This window comes from Rattus rattus, chromosome 10 (genome assembly GCF_011064425.1).
Source record: "Rattus rattus isolate New Zealand chromosome 10, Rrattus_CSIRO_v1, whole genome shotgun sequence".
NCBI classification, from domain to species: domain Eukaryota; kingdom Metazoa; phylum Chordata; class Mammalia; order Rodentia; family Muridae; genus Rattus; species Rattus rattus.
The window spans coordinates 36,485,098-36,506,177 of record NC_046163.1 but is presented as its reverse complement, the minus strand read 5'-3'; the positions used below and the strand labels follow the sequence as shown (position 1 = coordinate 36,506,177).

General features: G+C 40.6%; 1 protein-coding gene across 2 annotated transcripts in view; it reads left to right on the top strand.

The window, feature by feature from the left end:
* Rasal2 (RAS protein activator like 2) overlaps window positions 1-20,816 on the top strand; it is a 269,469-nt gene extending 248,653 nt beyond the window's left edge. Inside the window, exons 13-18 of one of the 2 annotated variants that reach the window (XM_032914830.1) lie at window positions 1,186-1,364; window positions 2,151-3,012; window positions 9,860-9,994; window positions 12,418-12,620; window positions 13,937-14,024; window positions 19,397-20,816. In XM_032914830.1, coding sequence (XP_032770721.1) covers window positions 1,186-1,364; window positions 2,151-3,012; window positions 9,860-9,994; window positions 12,418-12,620; window positions 13,937-14,024; window positions 19,397-19,561 — 1,632 coding nt within the window. In that variant the 3' untranslated portion in view covers window positions 19,562-20,816. Of the gene's footprint in view, window positions 1-1,164; window positions 1,365-2,150; window positions 3,013-9,859; window positions 9,995-12,417; window positions 12,621-13,936; window positions 14,025-19,396 lie in introns of both variants that reach the window. The other variant, XM_032914829.1, reaches the window with a different exon arrangement.
* The last annotated feature ends 264 nt before the right edge of the window (window positions 20,817-21,080 follow it).

The following is a 21,080-nucleotide window of genomic DNA, read 5'->3' as shown; positions in this document are numbered from 1 at the left end:
CAGGGCCCTGGATTTGATTGCCAGACACACACACACACACACACACACACACAAACACACACACACACACACACACAATCTTACTGATCTTTGAGATGCTAAATAATACCTACAGGCAACCATGACTATTGGCCTAACTGCATACTGGTTGAGTCTTCCATGCGAATCCATGAGGATAAGAATCCCGTTAGGAATGCTGGATGGGGTGGCACACACCTTTAATCCCAGTACTCGGAAGACAAACAGGTGAATCTACCTGACCTTGAGGCTAACCTGGTCTACAAAGTGAGTTCCGAGACAGGTCAGACTACTAAAGCAATTATTTTAAAAGTTGTTAGATAGCTACATCAATAAGATACTAATGCAATAATTTTTTAAATAGGTCTCATTTATTCATGATCAAAGTCTTTTAACAAATTTTCCTGTGTTAAATGCATTTCTTCATTTTTAATCTTTAGTCCTGGGAACTAGAAGTTTATCTAGACATATGAGAAGAGTAGAAAATGATATGATTTTACTGGTTTGGTTTGGTTTGTTTGGTATGGTTTGGTTTGGTGTGGTTTGGTTTGGTTGGTTCGGTTGGTTTGGTTGGTTTTGAGCAGACGACTCAGGTGGCAGTGAGTCAAGGTTCCCAAGACTGAGTGGGTGGTGGTTGTGGTGTAAACTAACCGCTCACCCTGCTCTCTCGGCCCTGAGTGCAGCACCTCCTGTATGTTGGCATGCTTCCCTCACACAGTCCTTCTTCTTTGGAGGTCTCATCACACTAGCCATCGTCTGATCCTGACGTTTCTTTTGGTTAGAAGGTGTTTGGTTCTTCAATCTCCCTCTCCGTCTTGGTCTGGTAGCCACTCAAAGCCTTAGTGTGCTTTGCATGCATATTTTAGTCGGAATGGCAATAGTTTGTTTTTTTGAGCATGTCTTTTAATTTTTATTTGCATAATCCTAATTTCTATTTCTTTCTTTCCTCAATGTCTACTGCACCTTGTTCCGCCTCCTCCATTCATCTCGACGCCATGGTTCCGCTGCTCCATAACAATGCATTATGAACTTGCCACTCCCATATGCAATACCTACCCTCCCTCCAACCTACATCCTTCCATCAATGGGCATCATTGTCCCCAAAACAATATGTTGTGGATATCACAATGCTTATTGTCCAATTAGGGTGAAAATTCCTTCCTACAGGCAACTGTGGCAAAATTGGGACCTCTCCCTCGTGTTCTTGCTGATATTACCAAGTCTCTGACTAACCCCACGCCAATACAGCAGCAGCTAAGACGCTTCGCTGAACACAGCTCCAGTCCAAATGTCAGTGGAAGCCTCTCCTCTGGACTGCAGAAAATATTTGAGGACCCCACTGACAGGTATGGAGGAGAGAGTTTGAACGCTGCTTCCCCAACAGATAATGTTTTGATTTTGCAGAAACCTATTTAACTTATTTTTTAAGTTTGTAACTTAAATTTATAAGCAACTGAAAAGAAAGAATCACGAGATAAATCCAGTTATTTGTCACAGTGCACACAGTATTTCTTAATTTCTAGGATGATACTGTAGTACTTTATAATGTAAGTATACACAGATCACTCATGTTTCATAGAAGATGAAGGGCTCTTATAAAATTCATACTTTCATATTGTCTCCCACTCTCTAGACCAGTGGTCTACTTCTTACGTGTAATTTTGCTACTGTTAGAAATCATAATTTAAATATCTAATATGCAGGATATCTGCATATCTCAACCCATAGGTTGAGAGCCTCTACTCTAGACCCTCAGTTGAAACCATTTTATGGTTCTATGTATATGTCTGCTTGTATGAGTCAATAAAACGTTGAGCCTTAGACTTTGTGCTCTGAATTGGCAAGGTTTGAAGGTTTAGACAGAACTAAATATGAATTAGAACATTTGGGAGAATGTTCTAACTCAGTAAAAGTAGAAGACAATGAGTGTTATATTATTTCTACTTTTGAGAGAAAACTAGCAATGCTAGATTTTATTCTAAGAATTGTGATGAAATCTGATTTTCTATAGAAATATTACTTCCACATTGAACCTGTGAAACTTCAGAAGAGTTCATATGCCCAAACGGAAGAACTATTAATTATGTTGAATTTGCTTCAAGAGTAATTAAGGGGCCATTCTTTTTCCACAGTGATTTGCATAAACTAAAGTCTCCAAGCCAGGATAACACAGACAGCTATTTCAGAGGAAAGACGCTGTTGTTGGTTCAGCAAGCCTCCTCCCAGAGCATGACGTACTCTGAAAAGGATGAAAAGGAAAACAGCCTTCCTAACGGTCGGAGCATCTCCCTCATGGACCTCCAGGACACCCACACTGCTCAGGTGGAGCATGCATCTGTCATGCTTGATGTGCCTATGCGCCTTGCAGGAAGCCAGCTCTCTATAACCCAGGTAGCTAGCATAAAACAGCTTCGGGAAACCCAGAGCACTCCCCAGAGTGCACCTCAAGTGAGAAGACCCCTGCACCCAGCCCTGAACCAGCCAGGAAGTCTCCAGCCCTTGTCATTCCAGAACCCTGTCTATCACCTCAACAACCCAGTTCCAGCAATGCCAAAGGCCTCTGCAGATTCCAGTTTGGAGAACCTAAGCACTGCCAGTTCTCGAAGCCAAAGCAATAGTGAAGACTTCAAACTCAGTGGACCCAGCAATAGCAGCATGGAAGATTTCACCAAAAGAAGCTCACACAGTGAGGACTTCTCCAGGCGGCACACTGTACCAGACAGACACATACCTCTGGCTCTGCCACGACAAAATAGTACTGGGCAGTCCCAAATCCGAAAACTGGACCAATCTGGGCTGGGTGCCCGAGCCAAAGCACCCCCTTCTCTGCCACACAGCGCTTCCTTGCGTAGCACGGGGAGCATGTCCGTGGCATCTGCAGCCCTGGTGGCTGAACCTGTGCAGAATGGGAGCCGGTCCAGACAGCAGTCCTCTTCCTCCAGAGAAAGCCCTGTGCCCAAAGTGAGAGCAATCCAGAGACAGCAGACACAACAGGTAGGGTGTACTAAAAGGCCTTGGCCTCTGCGTGAACAGCTGCATTGGCCCTTTGTATATAAGCTGTCCAGAACTGAATTGACACTTAATAATGTCTCGACAACCCTTAAACAGAAGAAAGGAAAGGGGTTGGGGTTCTTCTGGATAGGTGAGAGCAGAAGGGAGCTTGACTCGTTAGGAGACACAAACACTCAGGAGGCTTTTCTTTTCCATGAGGAATGGCGCCTTTTCTTCAAGGTGTGCTTAGAGCACAGCTGTGGCTTTGGGTGAATAATTGCACAGTTAAATAGGAGATCCATAGTCAGAGTCAACTGTACTTAGGGAATCTGGAAATTAACCCTCAATTTCTTCCTTAAGCTTCCAGAGTAAAGTTTTACATTCTGAGCTTACAGTTTACCATAACTGCTCTCCATCCCATCCCCCACCTCCCTGTGGAAATGCCACGTCCCATGTGCCTTTTCCTGGAAATGGCTAGAATAATAAACAACTGAACACCTAGAGAGCAAGTGAAAGAAGGACAAGATACAAAACCACAGATGGTCGATAAGTACTTGAAATATTTTCACATTTCTTACATTGTTGCATACGTGAACAAGTCAAGCTTGTGTCTTATAACATTTTGAAATTTTATTTACTTGCCCAAAATGTAATCATTCCTTTCTTAATGTATGACAGTTTGAACAATTTATATGTATTTTGTCCTTATGTATAAACTAACTTTAGAGAGATCGCTTTTTTCTTCCACTCCCCTGTGTGTGTGTGTGTGTGTGTGTGTGTGTGTGTGTGTGTGTGTATGTTTCATCTAAAAGAGTTTTTTCCTAAAAACTCTTTATTTTTAATTTTTTATTTTTATGGAGTTTTTAATGCAATATTTTTATTTTATTATTATTTATTTTTGGAGGCAGAGTCTCACTGAGTAACCGTGGCTGGCCTTGAACTCATAGAAATTAGCCTGCCTCTGCTTCCCTAGTGTGGAAATTACAACCTTGCACCACTATACCTGGCTTGAATATTTGTATTCTTTAAGAATTGATCAAATCTAACCATATTCCCTCCCCTCCTGCTCCTCCCCTATTATTCAACACCACTTTTCTATCCCAGTTTAATGTACTCACTCTCTATTGAAAAAAATTAGTCCACTTAGGGCTATGCATGCGTTCATGTGTGTGTGTGTGTGTGTGTGTGTGTGTGTGTGTGTGTGTGTGCATGCATGCACCCACTTATATCCCTTAGGTACAGGCTCCCTACTGGAGCTCGAGTAGTTCTTCAGGAATGGTATCCCTAAAGCCAACTTACTCTCCCTCCCCTGGCAGAGACAGGTGCCAATGGCTTCTCCACAATTAGAGCGGACTTCATATTCCCTTCCCCTGTCACTGTTGGGATTTCAAGTGGCTTAGTCTTATACCTACAGACATAGCTGCTGGAGTTAATGGGTGTAGTAGTTCTGTCATGTCCAGCATATAATCGACATTAGTTTCACAAAATCAGCTATATCTGTTAATTATGTTCCTTCTGCCCCCTTGAAGGGAGGTTGTGTGTGCTATTGATTTAGAACAGAACACTCCACAATCTTCATTCTCTTCATACTGACCAGTTGTGGGTCTCCTTTCAAGTTCTGGAGGGAAACTAAGAGCAATGGCTATAGCCCCTGATGTTTTGCTGCGGTCTGTGGGATCCCACTGACCCACATTTCAAAAGGGTTACCTGACTTGGCACTAGCCCTTTTATTTAATAGCTAGCATCTTTGAGAGCTTAGGATAGCCAGAGGGCAGTAAGGATGAGATAGAAGTAGAAATATTCTCACTGATTAGGTTCAGCCCTGAAAGGAAAAGGGAAAGTAAACATCTCTTCTTGGCTCTTGCTATTTCCACCCAAGTGCCCCTTGCAATATATTAAATCAACTTTTCTTTCAAAACCGTGCTTTAAATTTTTCTCTTCTTCTGCCTTCCCATTTCTCTTTCCTGTATCATGGAGTCCTATCATGTAGTATTTGTGCTTCTAATTCTTGCGCATTTCCCTGAGACCAGTTGTTATTTACTCAAGTAAATTGTTATTGCCTCAAGCTCTACAGTGAACTGAATTTTCTACAGTGACTTTTTCTACCCAAGAAGTAAAGGGTTCATCCTTTTGCACTTGTTACTTTTTCTTCTTATCTTTCCATTTCTTTTGTTTTTTATCTTACATGAAGCCTCTAGTTCTGTATAATCAGCACATTTTAAGGCAAATTCCTCTACATATTTTAATTGCAAATTGTGTTAGGGAATTGTTTTCTTTCTCCCAACCTAGAGGATTTCTTTGTGGAGATTGCTCTGTAGGCAGCTATAATTATCAGTGGCTTTGTCCATGCAAATTCCATTTGTGTCTTAGCACAAAGGAGAGGCCTTTGTTGGCAGTGTGACTGGCTTCATTCAGTCTTCTCAAATACCGAGTAGGAAGGAAATAAAATCCTAGTGAAAGACTTTACTAAGAAATAATTCTTTTTCAGAAAATTCTGAATATTTTGACCCCTATGAGCCACTGTCTAGATTTCTTTTTTCTCATTTTTTCTCTTTTATTTTTTTATATATCAAGTATCTCATATAAATAATAGACTTTATTTTAAATATATGAGTCGTTCAGACTTAATGTGTCAGAAATTTGAATTTGAAGAGGCCTTTTAAATAGGCTTGTGACAAGTCCTTAAGTGTCTGCTGCTCTCTGGTTCTCACATGTTGATTTGTGGAGACCTCTTCTAACAAATCTCCTCTGAACTCTGAGATCGTGTACTTTGCTGTTGATACCAGACTGGTTGTTCACTTATGAGAACTTATTTCAGACTGTGAAGAAACTGAGTCTACATCTAGTAAACACCAGCAAGAAGCAGGGGAACTGGCCTGTTACCAGCTGTCCCGACAGAGCCAGACCATAAGTGACTGTGGGTATGGGAGCAGGGGGGGGGGGTCAGGCCCTTTTGCCCTAGAGCATTGTTTTTTCTTGTTTTTCCCAAGGAAAACCTACCCAGTGTCAACTCAGAGGAGGTTATAGGATACCCTCCTTTTTATGTCTTTTTTCATCCTTCATTTTTGTCATGGCTTCTTAAAAGTTAAGTAAATATAAATTTCCCCTCAGGCTGTAGCTAAGCAAGAGCCACTCCGTTTCTTTGACTATAAATTAGAGATAATAACTTTTGTTACATATCCAGCTTATCAAAAGGAAATGGGATGACTGTTAATGAAAAGCCTTTGATGGTCTTCCAGAGAACTAAAGGAAGAACAGTACCCTACTCTACACAGTGTATTTTCTAATCAGTGAATTCTAATGAGAACTTGGTGTTAATATATAAAATTTTATTGAGCTTTTCTTGTACATTGAATTAGTCACTGTTCAGAAGAATTTTATGATATAACGCTATTAGTTTGGTGATGTAATTGAGAAGACCAGCACATGTGAGACCAAAAAAGAAAAAAACCCTAAATAAATAAGAATAACTTGGTGGTTAAGAGCATTTGCTGCTGCTCTGAAGAGGGCTCAGATTGGACTCAGCACCTTTGTGGCAGCTCGAAACGGCCTGTAACTCCGGTTCCTAGGGATTCCACTCCCTGTCTTTTCGCCTCCTGACAGCTCCTGTTTACATGTGTTACACACACACCTACAAAAGCAAGCAAGCATACACATTAAATAAATAAGCATTTCTTTAAAAGGAAAAACTGTAAAAGATAGATTTTTCATGTAGTGTACATATTCTAATAGTTTTGACCCAAAATTACCTTTTATTTTCTTCCATTCTAGTATAGTAACTACTTATAATTTCCTCAATATTGTTTTCTACTCATGGTTTTTGAAGGCTGTGACACAAACAGAAGGAGTAAAGCTGACCTGACCCATCTTGTCAATTTTACTTATCTTTTTTCTTTTTTAACAGCTTCCCCCAGAGTGAGATTCAACCCCAAAACTAGGAAGAGAGTTGAGATGTCCTGTTCCACTTCACGATCTGTCACAGTTCACTGGGTGTTACTAGTTCTCCTAAAAATACAGCAGCAGCACCATCAGCAGTGGTGCCAACCAACCCTTGCTTTAAAATCTCCTCATTAACCTTCCAGGCCTAGACCATCCATGTTGTTTTTAATGTTTTTCAAGCCAAGATCTTCTTCCTTTGTATGTTCTTAGGCACACCGTTAGTTTAGAACTAAGGAGCTTTATTTTATAGATAATGAAGTTATCCCTAACAAATGACAGGGAAAGAAAGTTTATTCAGGTAATATCTCATTAAACATTGAAAGCAGGAAGCTATTGAGTGGCTGCCTTAAGTAAAAAGTTCTTAGTAGTGAGTTATGAGTTCAAATAGTTACCTTATCTCAAACTGCTGCTGAATAGACAATCCTAGTCAAGCACTTCCGTGTACCTCATATGCTAAAGTGATGTGATTGTAAAACCAAAGGCTGCTGTCTTCTTTAAATGTTGATAATCTATGTCTTTGAGATCCTGTGCTACACTTTTTGTTTTATAGCAGATAATGAAACCCAATATTTCTGTTTCTCTTAATCAGTACAGAAATAGTTCATTGCACTTTGCTTTTCATATCTGGCAGGCAGAAAATTACACGTGTATTTTTGTATAAACTACTTGCAATTTATGAAGTGTTCTCACTTTCTGTCTTGTTTTTCTTATAACTTGTTTTTTGGGGGTTTTTTGTTGTTTGTTTGGGGTTTTTTGTTTGGTTGGTTTTTTTGTTTGTTTTGTTTTGTTATGACAGGGTCTCTCTATGTAATCCTGGCTGTCCTAGAATTCACTATCTAGACAAGGCCATCCTCAAATTCACAGAGATGCCTGCCTCTACCTCCCCAGTGCTGGGATTAGAAGCATATGACACCATGCCAACTATCATAACTTTTTATATGAATACTTCTGTTTTTTCGTAGATGACATTATATTCTTTAGGCCAGAGTTCCCAAAGTATGATGTTTAAAAATGAATTAAGTTTACAGGGGTATCTACATAGCCATATAAATAAAATATAACCATTGGAAAAATATAATCATTAATATCTGAATATATAACATAATTATATAGTATCAAATTCATGTGCTGACATTGCTTAGGATGAGGACTAACTGTGAAAGGTTACATTTAAAGGAGATAAATGTTAGGGTAGACAGAGCAATCACTGACACAAATAAGGTATAAGAGTTTAAGGGTACTGACGTTGAAGAGTAAAACATGCAAATGTAAAAGGTCACTTTAGAGGAGGAATTTCTACATTCACAATCTCTGTGTGTGTGTGTGTGTGTGTGTGTGTATGTGTGTTTACTTATGTAAACTTCATCCTTCCTCAGGCATCAAGCTATTCTTACTGAGCCAAGTTCTTCAGACCTTTAAATGGTGGCATACACACAGCTAACCCCTGTCCTAGAGTAAGAAGGTGAGGGGTACTGTTAGCATTTCTTTTTTTTTTTTTTTTTTTTGGAACTGGGGACCGAACCCAGGGCCTTGCGCTTCCTAGGCAAGGGCTCTACCACTGAGCTAAATCCCCAACCCCCAGACCTTTAAGACAGCCCGTATTAGTCCTGAGTGTATTTAGAAAGTCTCTTGCAATGCATCTCTGAGCTCTCTGCAGACAGGTTTTTCATCTCACCTTCTAAACCTCACAGTCATCAAAATCCCCTTAAAAGTTTAACTGAGTTTTAGTCTAGAGTGTCATAAAGATTCTTAAAGTCTACAGCTTAGGCAAGGGGGAAAATTCTCTTCAATTATTAAATTTAGAGTTGTTCCTCAAAATATAAATCCATTGTAATTATAAAAAAAAGCTAGCAAAACATACAGATTTTTCTCACTCCTGCTCACACACACATACACAAATCTTCTTTCCCATATTCACACACACACACACACACACACACACACACACACACACACAATGTGTACATTTACTTCCTGTCTCTAACAGCCTAGAAACTAACACTCTTAAGTTACCAAAGATCTTTCACATATAGTGTCCTACAATCCTCAAAACTCCCTGTGAGATAATTAGGTAGGGAATGGGAATGGTACTGGTAGTGACAGCTTCATTCAGTAAATGAGGAAATAGAATTTGAGATTAAGTACAAAGTTTTTAAATGCTAAGTGGCAGCGTTGTCTCTCAAGACTAGAATTTTCTAACACTCTGTATTGAGAGAGGACCATTTATCTTGCTATCCTAACTAGACAGAAACATGCTTTAGAGGCTTAGACCAGTAGAGGAATTCATAGTTTGATCTTAGGTTCTCCACACACTTTCTTATATAGTGCTGAGGACATAGTTTAGCGGTAGGACGTTCGCCTAGAGCATATACAAAGCTCTAGGTTCCATGGCTAACACAGCTAAGGAAAACACAGACTCTTGAATGGTCCTAGCACACCAGGAAGTCAGTGTTTTAGAAAAGTAGTAAATGTCACTTCTTTTCCTTCTCTAAATAGTTAATATAAATCTCAGTATTGGCATTCTGACATGTACATCTGTGAGCTTGCTTTAGCATCAGCCAGTTCTTTAATCCATGGATATCTGGTTCAGCAGACATCCCGTCACCGGAACATGCAACCTGTCTTTCTGTTCTGTCATCATAACTGCCACCGGTTCACATCACAGCCAGCAACATTTGTTTGGCTGATCAACTTAGTAATGTTAAGGCTTTCTTTATAAGGAAAAAAGAAATTTTGTATGTGAATTCAGAAGGGTTTGTCCTTACACAAATGTGTATTCTCTGTCCCTGACATTGGTAACTATTCCCTAAAACTGAAAGCGTTAAGCATGAAGAGTGATCTCCGTTATGGAATCGTCTGTATGAAGCATAACTAGTGTCTTAGGAAATGGTAATGGAAATCTTTGTCATAGGTTCAGTCACCTGTGGACTCTGCCACAATGTCCCCAGTAGAAAGGACAGCAGCCTGGGTTCTGAACAATGGACAGTATGAAGAGGATGTGGAAGAAACTGAACAAAATCAAGATGAAGCCAAGCATGCTGAAAAGGTAGAACATAATTTGTCCCTGATGACAACTGATATAGGTGATTTTAAAAAATAATTAAAAAACAAACCCTATGGCCTGGGACTCACTGTGTAAGCCAGGCTGTGGTCTCTACTTCTCGTGATAGCCACCATCCTATCTGTATATCATAGGCCAGTGGTATCTCTGTCGTGTTGAGGAGAGGAAGGGGCTGACAATTTTTAATGCAGATTGCTTTAATTTAAAGGCACTGTGATACTTGTTTCTAATCATTTTATATGAATGTTAACTATTTCTATAAAATCAGGTCTTCAAGTTCACAATTACTTTAGGACTAGACTATATCTTGAGAACAATCAGTTTATATTTTAGTGCTGTTGTGGTTTTTACATTTTGTGAGTGAAGACTACTTAGCAGTACAGATAATTAAATTATTATCCCTCTGTCGTTGAGGGATTTCATATGTATTTTGAAGGGTATATGGGTGGGTAAGTGGGTGGATGAGTGGGTGGCTAGGTTGGTTGGTTGGTTGGTTGGTTGGTTGGTTAGTTGGTTGGTTGGTTGGTTTGTTTCTGAGACAGGATCTTATACATAACCCCAAAATGACCTCAGATTCACGGTCTTCTGGCCTCTACCCCTGGAGACAAACCTAGAAAAACTTAAGCAATAACTTTACATTTAATTGACCACCAGAAATTAACCTTTCTTTTGCTAGAAAAATCATTAACGTAGCCTAATAACGTAGCCCAACCTTTCAGAGCTGACCTAAGACTTTCGGCTTTGGCTTTTTATATTAGCCAGCAACATCTAGAGCAGAGAAGTGGATAAGTAGTAGTTATTGTCTTTTCACCAGTTAATGACACGGTATTTTAAGTTGTATTTTCTAAAACCCCATACATATGTATCATCAGTTTACTAATGACTATGAAGTAGCCCATCCAATTGAAGGAATCTTAGAAAGGACTGAAAGAGCTTGAAGGGGCTTGAGACCCCATATGAACAACAGTGCCAACCAACCAGAGCTTCCAGGGACTAAGCCACTACCTAAAGACTATACATGGACTGACCCTGGACTCTGACCTCATAGGTAGCAATGAATATCCTAGTAAGAGCACCAATGGAAGGGAAGCCCTGGGTCCTGCTAAGATTGAACCCCCAGTGAACGTGATTGTTGGGGGGAGGACAGTAATGGGGGGAGGATGGGGAGGGGAACACCCATAAAGAAGGGGATGGGGAGGGGCTAGGGGGTTGTTTGCCCAGAAACCGGGAAAGGGAATAAAAATCGAAATGTAAATAAGAAATACCCAAGTTAATAAAGATGAAAAAAATTTAAATTCTAAGACTATAGCAATGAATAGAATATGCCAGCATCTCAGGTTCAGTGAATCCACATAGATTTAAAATATCCATTAATAAAATTTAGTTTTCAGTGCAAAAAAAATTGAACACACAAGGGTTCAACTTAAGATTTTTAGGGTCAGAAAACATGTGTCTAAGTAGTGTGTACAATACTCATCAAAGACGAAATAGCCTTCTTTTGGATCCCATCCCTTGCTTTCTGAAGATTATGCAGGACTGCATCATTTGTCAAGGCCTCTTTTTTTAAAAAGTTAAAATATAGAGCTGTTGGATTGATTTTGTCTATACAAAAACATAAATAAATAAATAAAAGTAGCCCATCCAAGACGAAGGTCATGATTTCCACCTTGCCTGTACAGTTTGACTTTAGTCGCATTAACAACCCTGTCCACAGGAGCTAGTACATGAAGGGCTGAGTAGCCAGCTGAATGACAGAATTTGCAGAAGGCCTAGTGAGAATGTGTATGGATTCCAGCAGGTGGTACCACGTCAGGCTGATGAAACCACATCGTAGAAATAGGGCAAGAGATATGATCATTTCCTCCTTGAGAAGAGGCGAGCCCTTTGTCAGTGCTATGACGTGAATATTTCACACTCTCATAATTAAGGGGAAAGTAGTAATGGCCTATTCTGTCATGAAATTGTATTAACTGATTTAATGGCTTAACAGAAATGTTGCTTTACTCTGAGTTGTCTAAAGGGTAAATTCTAGTGGAGTAAAGATAATCTAATGAGCCCCAGTGTCAGAAATCCTGCAGTACAAGTAATAACATATAAGCCTTTCTTTTGTGGACAGCTAGTTTTTAGCTTAAGATATTTGTCAGGCTTCTATTGGATGTAGCTTGCCACAACTGATAGTTTAGTGTGAGGAAAAGTACATAAATCTGTAGAATTCATAATGACAAGTTAAGATTTTAAATGTAATTTTAGACATGACAGTGCTTCCTTGACATTACTTTTATATAACCCATGTAGTAGTGAGAGCATGGCAGGTCAGGGAACATCTACCATGTCGCCTGGCATTCTCTGGCTAGTAACTCCCAAAGCCAGTATCATCCCTATCATTCATGTATTTCCCCTTTTGCCAGTATGAACAAGAAATTAGCAAACTGAAGGAGCGTCTGCGGGTGTCCAGCCGGCGGCTGGAGGAGTATGAGCGCCGGCTACTGGTTCAGGAGCAGCAGATGCAGAAGCTGCTGCTGGAGTACAAGGCCCGGCTGGAGGACAGTGAGGAGCGACTGCGCAGACAGCAGGAGGAGAAGGACAGCCAGATGAAAAGCATCATCAGCAGGTTAGAGGACCACCTGCCATCTGGTCACCTCTAGTTAGCTACAAAGAAGTGGGGACATGTTCCAAATACTCTCAAAAGAATACTTGGAAAAACTTTCATCCATGTCTATAAATATAATTTGTAGTACTCAATACAGATGTAATGACTGTGTCTCTCAGGTATAAACCAAATGAGATCTGGGTTACTTCCTATGAAGGTAAAGTAGGGCCTTTTCTCTTTAACCATAACAGTATTGGAGGGAAAAAGGAAGGGGAAACTAAGAAGTTACTTTGAAGTTTTAGGTGAAGATTGGGTTTTCAAGATCTATAATATCTAAGTTTTAACTCCAAAAACGAAGAAGTCTTGCTGGATGTCTTTAGGGCCAGATGACCAAAAAGCACCATAGTGGCCCAAAAAGGACAATAAGGAAGCCCTCCTAGCTGCACTGCAGAGCACTTGCTGTGGACCAGGTGCCTTTCTAATCACCTCGTAAACAGTGCTTTGTCTTCATCATCACTCCTATACGACAGAAAAATTGTCAGTACCCGCATGCCCAAGGTAACATAGTCAGTGGAGACCTAGGATTTGAGCCAGGCATCAGACTTCAGACTCGTAACCACTAGCTTTTATATTACCACATGCTGTGGACAAAGAGAACATAAAAAGGGTTGCTATTCAAGTAGCCTGGAAGTGAGTGACCTCATACTGAGAGCCATGAGAGTAGAACTGAGGAAGTCTGCATACGTGGGCTGAGATTCGAGGAGGAAATGAGAAACAAGATCTACTGGAATGCCCTGTAGGAAACATCAAGGGAGGAGGGAGACAGGATGGTAACTGCAGTATAACTCGAGAGGAAGAGGACATGGTTTGCAACCAGGCATGGTGGTGCTTTCCCATACTAACTTAAACATTCAGAAGGTAGAGATAGGAGTGCCAGGAGGTTAAAGCCAGCATCAGCTTCATAGCAAGATTAAGGCTGGTCTAAGCTATATGAGACACTCTCTCAATAATAAATACTTTAGAAAGTAGACAGCCTTTTTGTTTTGTTGGTTTTATTTGCTATTTTAAGATGTTTGCTAACAGTGTGATCCAATAGGAAAAAGATGATTACTAGAATAATCTTCTGAAGGAAATGAAATATTATGGACCCAGCCACAGGTAAAAGACTCAATTTAGGATGTCTTCTTTCAAGGGCAGATAGGAGAGGAGAGGAAAGAAAAGGCTAGTACAATAAAAGAGGTCTCGTGTAAGGAAGCACAAGCTGTAAGTTCCTCCTTCTCTGTATCGTCCAGCCCTGTCTTTGTAAATACTGACGCCTTCTTCCCACCACACTCTAGGCTGATGGCTGTGGAAGAGGAATTAAAGAAGGACCATGCTGAGATGCAGGCGGTTATTGATGCAAAGCAGAAGATAATTGACGCACAGGTGAGCAGACCTGAGGTCGGTAGGGAACACTTGCTTTAATTGACTTTCTGACTTCCCACCCTGGCAAATGGCAAGTTAGTAGAAAACAATATACTGGAAGTTTCTTGCCGTTATCCTTTGAATATTACATGAGTTTCCATATGAGCTCCACATTGATATAGCATTAATGTGAGTGTAAATAAAGTACTGTGTATTTAGTGTAGTTGTTTGACAAGGCTTAGTGCAGTCCACGATGAGGCTGGTTTCCTTCCTTGAGGAAAGGGAGGACATTCTCTAAGAAGGTAACTGTAGGAAAGTGTACTGCATGTATCTGGGTTGTGACCTCCACTAACCATTGCTTGGCTGTGTTCTTCACGGTCTTGTCACTCACATCCATGGCTATCGACACCTAGTCACAGCAAAGGAATGGTAGAGGAAAGATACGGTTATAGAAGATGGCTTTCCTTGTTATCCTTTTGGTTCAGGGTTTGGTATTGCTGCTTGGAATGTGCTTGGCTGCCCTTCTGTGTTGATGCTAGGCTTAGAGAATCTCTAGATAAAACTTGATTTTAAAAAAAATTGATAAAATTAGAACCTAGGTTTCTGTTGATGATAGCTTACACCTAGGAGTATGATGGTCTCCAAGAGCCAGCCCTTCATAAGGTCGCACTCCAGTAATCAGAGCAAAATCTAGGATGTATGAAATATTTCCCATTCCTTGTTGCTTTACCACTGTAGAGTATGATTTACTTCTTATATGGACATAAGTTGCAAAGGCAATTACAGTTTTGATACAGTGGTCCATCTAACCACATTGAGTGTTTCGCCTCTCTGGGCACAGACTAGCTGAGTTTGCATTTGTCCTCTTTATGCTGTGACATAATAATGAGCACATTCTACGTTTTAGTATCTACGAGAGCCCCCAGTATTCTTACACAGCATTTCAACAAGCAAGTTTCCTCATGAGCTCAGTGTAAAATGGGGTTTATTTGTCAAACTGGGAGCAGAGCCATAGGAAGGATGCTTCCCAGGCTTCGTCTGTCTTAAAGCACACTAGGCTTAGAAAGTGGTTGTGGGTTGTGATGCTTTCTTACACACATAGCTCCCAAAATGTTTGAGATTCAAATTCTGAATATTTTGACCTCTTTTGAGCCAGAGAAATATATGCTATAATTACTTTACTTGCCCTTCTTACTCTTTTATTCTTTCGAGGGTAAAGTTACTTCCAAGGTAAGTTAGGGGAAAATAGTAGAAACAATATATAGCCATCTTGCTATATTATCATATTCTAAAAAGTCACTCCTTAAGCTTAAATGAAGATAAAGATGGTAGATAAAGATGGTGATTTCCTCAAGAAAACTAGTGCTGAAAAGTTCCCCCTTTAGATTCTCAGTGTGACAGTGTGAGCCTCATTAGGAATCACACGGAGATCTTAGTGCTGAAATAGAACAGATTTCAGCCACTGTAATGCAGTCAGTCTTAAGCAGAGGGAACTTGCCAGCCGCACAGTATGGCTCCATGTATGCTAGCTGACAGGACAGCACCACCACTAGTTTCTAGGGAGCTTCCTCTCTACCTGTCCCCAGTTTTGATCTAAGAATAAAGCAGAAGTTGTGGTCAATAAAATGAAATCCAGGAAGGGAATTTGATTGACCAGGAGTCAAAAGCTCTCAGAGGTGGAAGCAATGGTATCCTCAGAGCTCTCAGTCAGATTTATGGTCTGGCTGATGGCAGTTTGATTTTCCAATGGCTTGCTTCTCTGGACTGTTTCCATTGAACCAAGGCACTTTCCATAAACCAATGCTCTCGCTGACTGTGCAACCATGAAGACCACTCTTAACTAATGGGTCAGAACAGACTGGGTTGGGTTAAATGTGATATGCTTCCCACTAAAGCATAGGCTTATTATAGTATAAGTCCTTCTATGAAACCTAATATAGATCCATAAAGAACACTCAGACTGGGGGTTGGGGATTTATCTCAGTGGTAGAGCACTTGCCTAGCAAGCGCAAGGCCCTGGTTTCGATCCCCAGCTCCGGAGGGAAAAAAAAAAAAAAAAAGAATACTCAGACTGGACCACATTTGAAAACTACTACACAAACCATAAATACATAAAGGCAGTTCAAAATATAATAGTGTCTTAACAAGATTCTCAGTCCAAGCTATTGGCTTACTGGTACATAGAATCATAGAATAGCAAGGCGGTACATCGTTATTCATTGTAATGAATGATGTTTTATCAGATTCTTTTCTGTAAGAATAAATTTCATCTCTTAGGCGATTGTTGGAGCAGAGTAGCCCTTTTGGCTTCATTTATTAAATGATAGCATGTTTGGGAATAATAGTCTACCTAGGGGGCAATCCATAATTTTATATCCCAGGCCTGTGTCTTCGTGTCAATAATAGTAAAAAACAAAAAATGTCTAAATGGAAACAGTTACTTTCTTTGTGCTAGGATTAATTCTATCACCTCTCAGAACACTAATACCCAGGTACCCCAGGAGCAGTTTTCATCTCTCTCAGCAGCCCGTGCTCCTTGTTGTTAGGGAGTTCAGCTTCTCCCTCTCCTCGAGTTAGTTCATGCTGCAAAGCACAGGCTCACATCAGTCCCTTTCTAGCAGAACTGCAAACAGATGAGTGGCAGAATCACCAGCCCTGATCCTCACAGCTCAGACCTGAGGTCACAGTGATGGCACCAAAGACTCTTTATATGAAGTGTGGCACCTTTCACCCATGTGACTAGATGGAGAACAGAGAGGGGCTTCTTCCTATGAGAAACAAAGCAGCTGCCTAGTCACTATTGCAAGTGATATCTCCACTGTGTTAAATTTCAGGTCATAAATGGAAATGAGATTGTTCAAACAGGCAAGTAAACCCTGTCCGTCCTCTAGCTGAGCAGTTCCCAGCCCTGGCCAGTGCACTGGCCTCCTACACATTCCAGCTCCTGCCACTCCCGTGTTAAGTCCTTCCTGTCAGGAATGTTAGATTGCTTTGCGTTCTAATTCAGGCAGAATCAAATGTCAGAGCAACCTGGCCAACTGTGCCTTAGTTTTCTGTTTGAGGTTGTTTTGGGTTGGGGGGGGAGTATTTTTTTATTCCATTAATTTCTGTTTCATTTTGAAAGTTGGCAGTGAGGAAAACTACAAAGGGAGTTTCTCTGCTTAGAAACTTCCAGATATCTAGTAGGGAGGTTGTTTGATATCGGTCATTTGCAGGTAATACATCATTGCAATCCTTCTCAGGCTCTTTGACTCTTTACAACTGAAGTTAGTTTTTAAAGGAGCTGGGGGATTGTCTTGTTTGTTTTTATGAATGCTTGATTTTTTTTTTAATGAACCCCAAGAACAGTGCTTTCCTTAGTATTGGCACCTTATTGTTTGTCCCAATACTGAAGTACCTTTCCTTGCCTATTCTAAAAAATTACCAGTTATGCTACAATTTTTTATTTATATAATACACAAGAAATTTGATACTGATAAAAAAGAAAAAATATTTATTTGAAAATTTAAATACCATTTATTCTACTTAGGGGTGATTACATACTGTGAAGAGGGGCATTATACTTGGAATCTACCTCTTGTTTACTTACTATCTTTGAAAAAAATGTATTTGTTCTCCCAGTAAATTCCACTAGTTATAATTTTTAAGTAATTACTATTTTTTTAAAAGTATAACAAATCATGTCTTTGAGTTTCTCCTGTCCATAAAACAAGCCATCTTTGTTTTATTTTTTCTTTTTTGGGTTTTTGGGTTTGGGGTTTTGTTGTTTGTTTTGTTTTTGATTTTTTAGACAGGGTTTTTTCTGTGTAACCCTGCCTGTCCTGGAACTTAGTCTGTAGACCAGGCTGGCCTCAAACTCACAGAGATCCACCGCCATTACTGCCTGAGTGCTGAGATTAAAGACGTGTGCATCCGCCACCTCCTAGCCACAAGTCAGCGTTTAAAAAGAAACACCTTGTATAGTAAATGGATAGTTAATGATACTGGTTCTGTATGTCTTACCACCTGAGTTTTGCACCAGAGAATGGGAATTATTTTAAGGAATAATAATAGCAATCGTTGGGTTGTTTTGTTTTTTCAAACATTTAAACGGAGGCCACCAACCCCTACTGCCATAAAGACAACTTCCTGTTTGCAACAAATTGAAAAATAAAGGCAAGCATTACTTGATGCTGTAGTCACCCAGACTCTCTCACCACCGCCGCCACTGCCACCACCCCAGTCCCCTGAACATCATAGCTAGGCTTGCTCTTAGCAGCTGTGTCCCGCTGAAGTAGGACTAGGTCCCCAGCCCTGTGTAGCTTCTGCTTTCATAGCAGGAGCAGCAGCAAGGCTCAGCCCTCTTGCTGCTCTCTGAACCTTACCATGACTAAACCTTATCACATGTCTTCCTGGTAACTCAGAGCCTTCCAGTGTTAGGGACGATCCTCGTGGGCTATTTCCTTTTCAGTTCCTGAGGATAGGACAAGATTTCTTTGACTTTATTTTCTGAAAAAAAAATAAGTAATTCTTGTTTTTTGGGCAAGTCCTAGGATGTAGAGAGGAAAGTCTCCTAGTTTTTGTGAGCCTGACAATGTTTTATCCTACTGTAGAACATTTTGGGGAGGGGGGTTTGTCCATCCATCCCCTCTCTCTGGTGGATATGTGAAAATTCAACAACCCATAATTCTAAAATATTATCTCTAAAGCATTGTTTTGTTTTGTTTTATTTTAAAATTCAAGAGTGAGATGAAAGTGTGCCTGTTGCTGGGCATCCTTCCTGGAGTTGCTGAGCTGGAATGGGTCTAGGAGCCTGTGTTCTCTGTGTGCTCATGTGTTGTGTTACAGCTTCCCTTCAGCCACACCCCTCCCATACTCAAACACTCCTCGGTCTGAGCTTCTGGCTGCTCTCACCTCCCGCTCCTGCACCCTCACCTTGTTGGTGACTCTAGGCTGCCACCATGCATTGTTTAGTTTTGAGCACAATGTGAGCTCTTTCCGGATGTGACTGCTCTGCCCTCTTTGGGAGGTGCATCCATGGATCACGTGCACTCTCTTCTGGGAAATGAAACCTCTGGTGCTTCTTTCTTTGAACCTAATTTCATGTTTCCGTTTTGACAAAAACACTTACTGCGTACATGAGGCAGCTTGACTTAGGGTGGCATTTTCATAGCCAGCCTGGTAATGCCACAGAGATTGTTGGTAAGAAGATTGTTATGCAGAAATGAATAACAGGGTGATTGAGGGAGGAGGTGCTGAGCCTAACCAATGTGCGGAAAGAGGCAGAGACGTTCCATTTGTTTGGGGAGCACCATGTGTACCATGCTGTAAGAGAAAGTACTGGACTGTTCATTCAGTAAAGAAAGTGGCTTCCTCCATGCAGCCTGAGTAAAGCCATGATTGGTGTGTTGTAGGAAAAGCGGATCGTGTCCCTGGATTCAGCCAACACGAGACTGATGAGTGCGCTGACACAGGTGAAGGAGCGATACAGCATGCAGGTCCGCAATGGCATCTCTCCCACCAACCCCACCAAGCTTTCCATCACGGAGAATGGTGAATTCAAAAATAGCAGCTGCTGATGGCCTTCGTGACTGTGGGAGGAGGCAGGAGGAAGTGGCCCAGCTCTCCTGTCCCCAGCCCTTTAACCCTCCAGGTTTACAGAATGTTGCTTCAAATGGCGATGTTGTGAGAAACTCTTAAATGAAGAAAGGAACCTTTTCTTTCAGGGCTTAAAGCAAAGACTTCAAGTTCAAGTTCGATGCTTTTCCCCAGTGTCTCTATGTACATAGGGAACCTAGTTCTGGGCCATGTACAGAAATACCACTGTAATATACCAAAAGGAAGTTAATAATGTAGATTGCCTTTTTAATTATTGCTATTTTATTATTGTTTTTCTCTTATTGAAAGCACTGCAGTTATTAGTGGAGGAAAGGTAGGAGCCAAGTGTGAGTGAGAAATGAGCCTCTTGGTTCTGTAGCTAGAGTCTATGTATTGGATAGGAGCACGTGGAGTGCAATAGGACCTTGTCTGATGGACGTTTTCAGGGATTCATCTGCCAGTTTAAAGCCCCACCCTGTCCTTACCATTAGGAAAACATGCAAATACCAAGATCCATATGAAACAATAACTTATGCCACTGTCAACCAGGATGCTCCCGGCAGACTGCAGCCTGGTTTGCAGAGCCACCATTTCAGAGGACACAGGTAAACGTGACTGACTGTACCAAAACCAGACTAGGAAGGATTTCTCTTAAACTCCTCCGTCTATAATGGACACTTTCTGTCTTAGATGTGGGACTTTGATTATACTTCAACTTTTTTAACTGCTCTTTAGAGTTGACAGAACTATAAATACTGTGTCTCCATCTACTGTCTTCGTGTTCACTTGTCCACTGTCCTCTCCTCCCCATGCTGGGAGCGGGCAGCACCAACAGGACTCACTCTCCCCTGGAGAGTGGCCATTCAAGTATACCACTCATAAGCCATCTGACTAAACACCCTTTCTTCCACACAGAAAAGGGCTAACTACAAAAGAGCAGGAATCTCTGAATATCCCACTAAAATTTTTCTTCCTATTTGTCAGTTGTATTTTTCCTTAGGATAAAGGTTTTATCTACTGTACTAGCAAATCTGTGGGGAGGGTAATTCCGCCACCACTTTTAACATTCGAATTGCTTCCTCTTTCTATTTATCCTCTCCATAAAATTTGAGAAACTATCTAAAACTGAAACATATCCCTTAAAAATGATGATTAATCTTGCCAGAGAAAACCAAAGTGTGAGGACAGCACATTCTGGTTGTTATTCCACCCTCCTGGTAGACTCAGCAAGAGTGATCCAGCTTATTATTAATGACTTTAGTAGATGACAGAAAATCTGTGTTTCCTCCAGAGTGCGACAATGTCATCTGGAATGCAGGCTTGATTACCAGAGATATGGAGAGTTAGCTGCAGGTTAAGCAAATATATATATATATATATATATATATACATATATTCACACATGTACATACAATGTGCACATCAAAAATGTTCATCTTCTGTGCTGTCAGATATACAGAGACAAATGTTTAAAAGGGTCTTGAATCTGTTTAAGCAAGA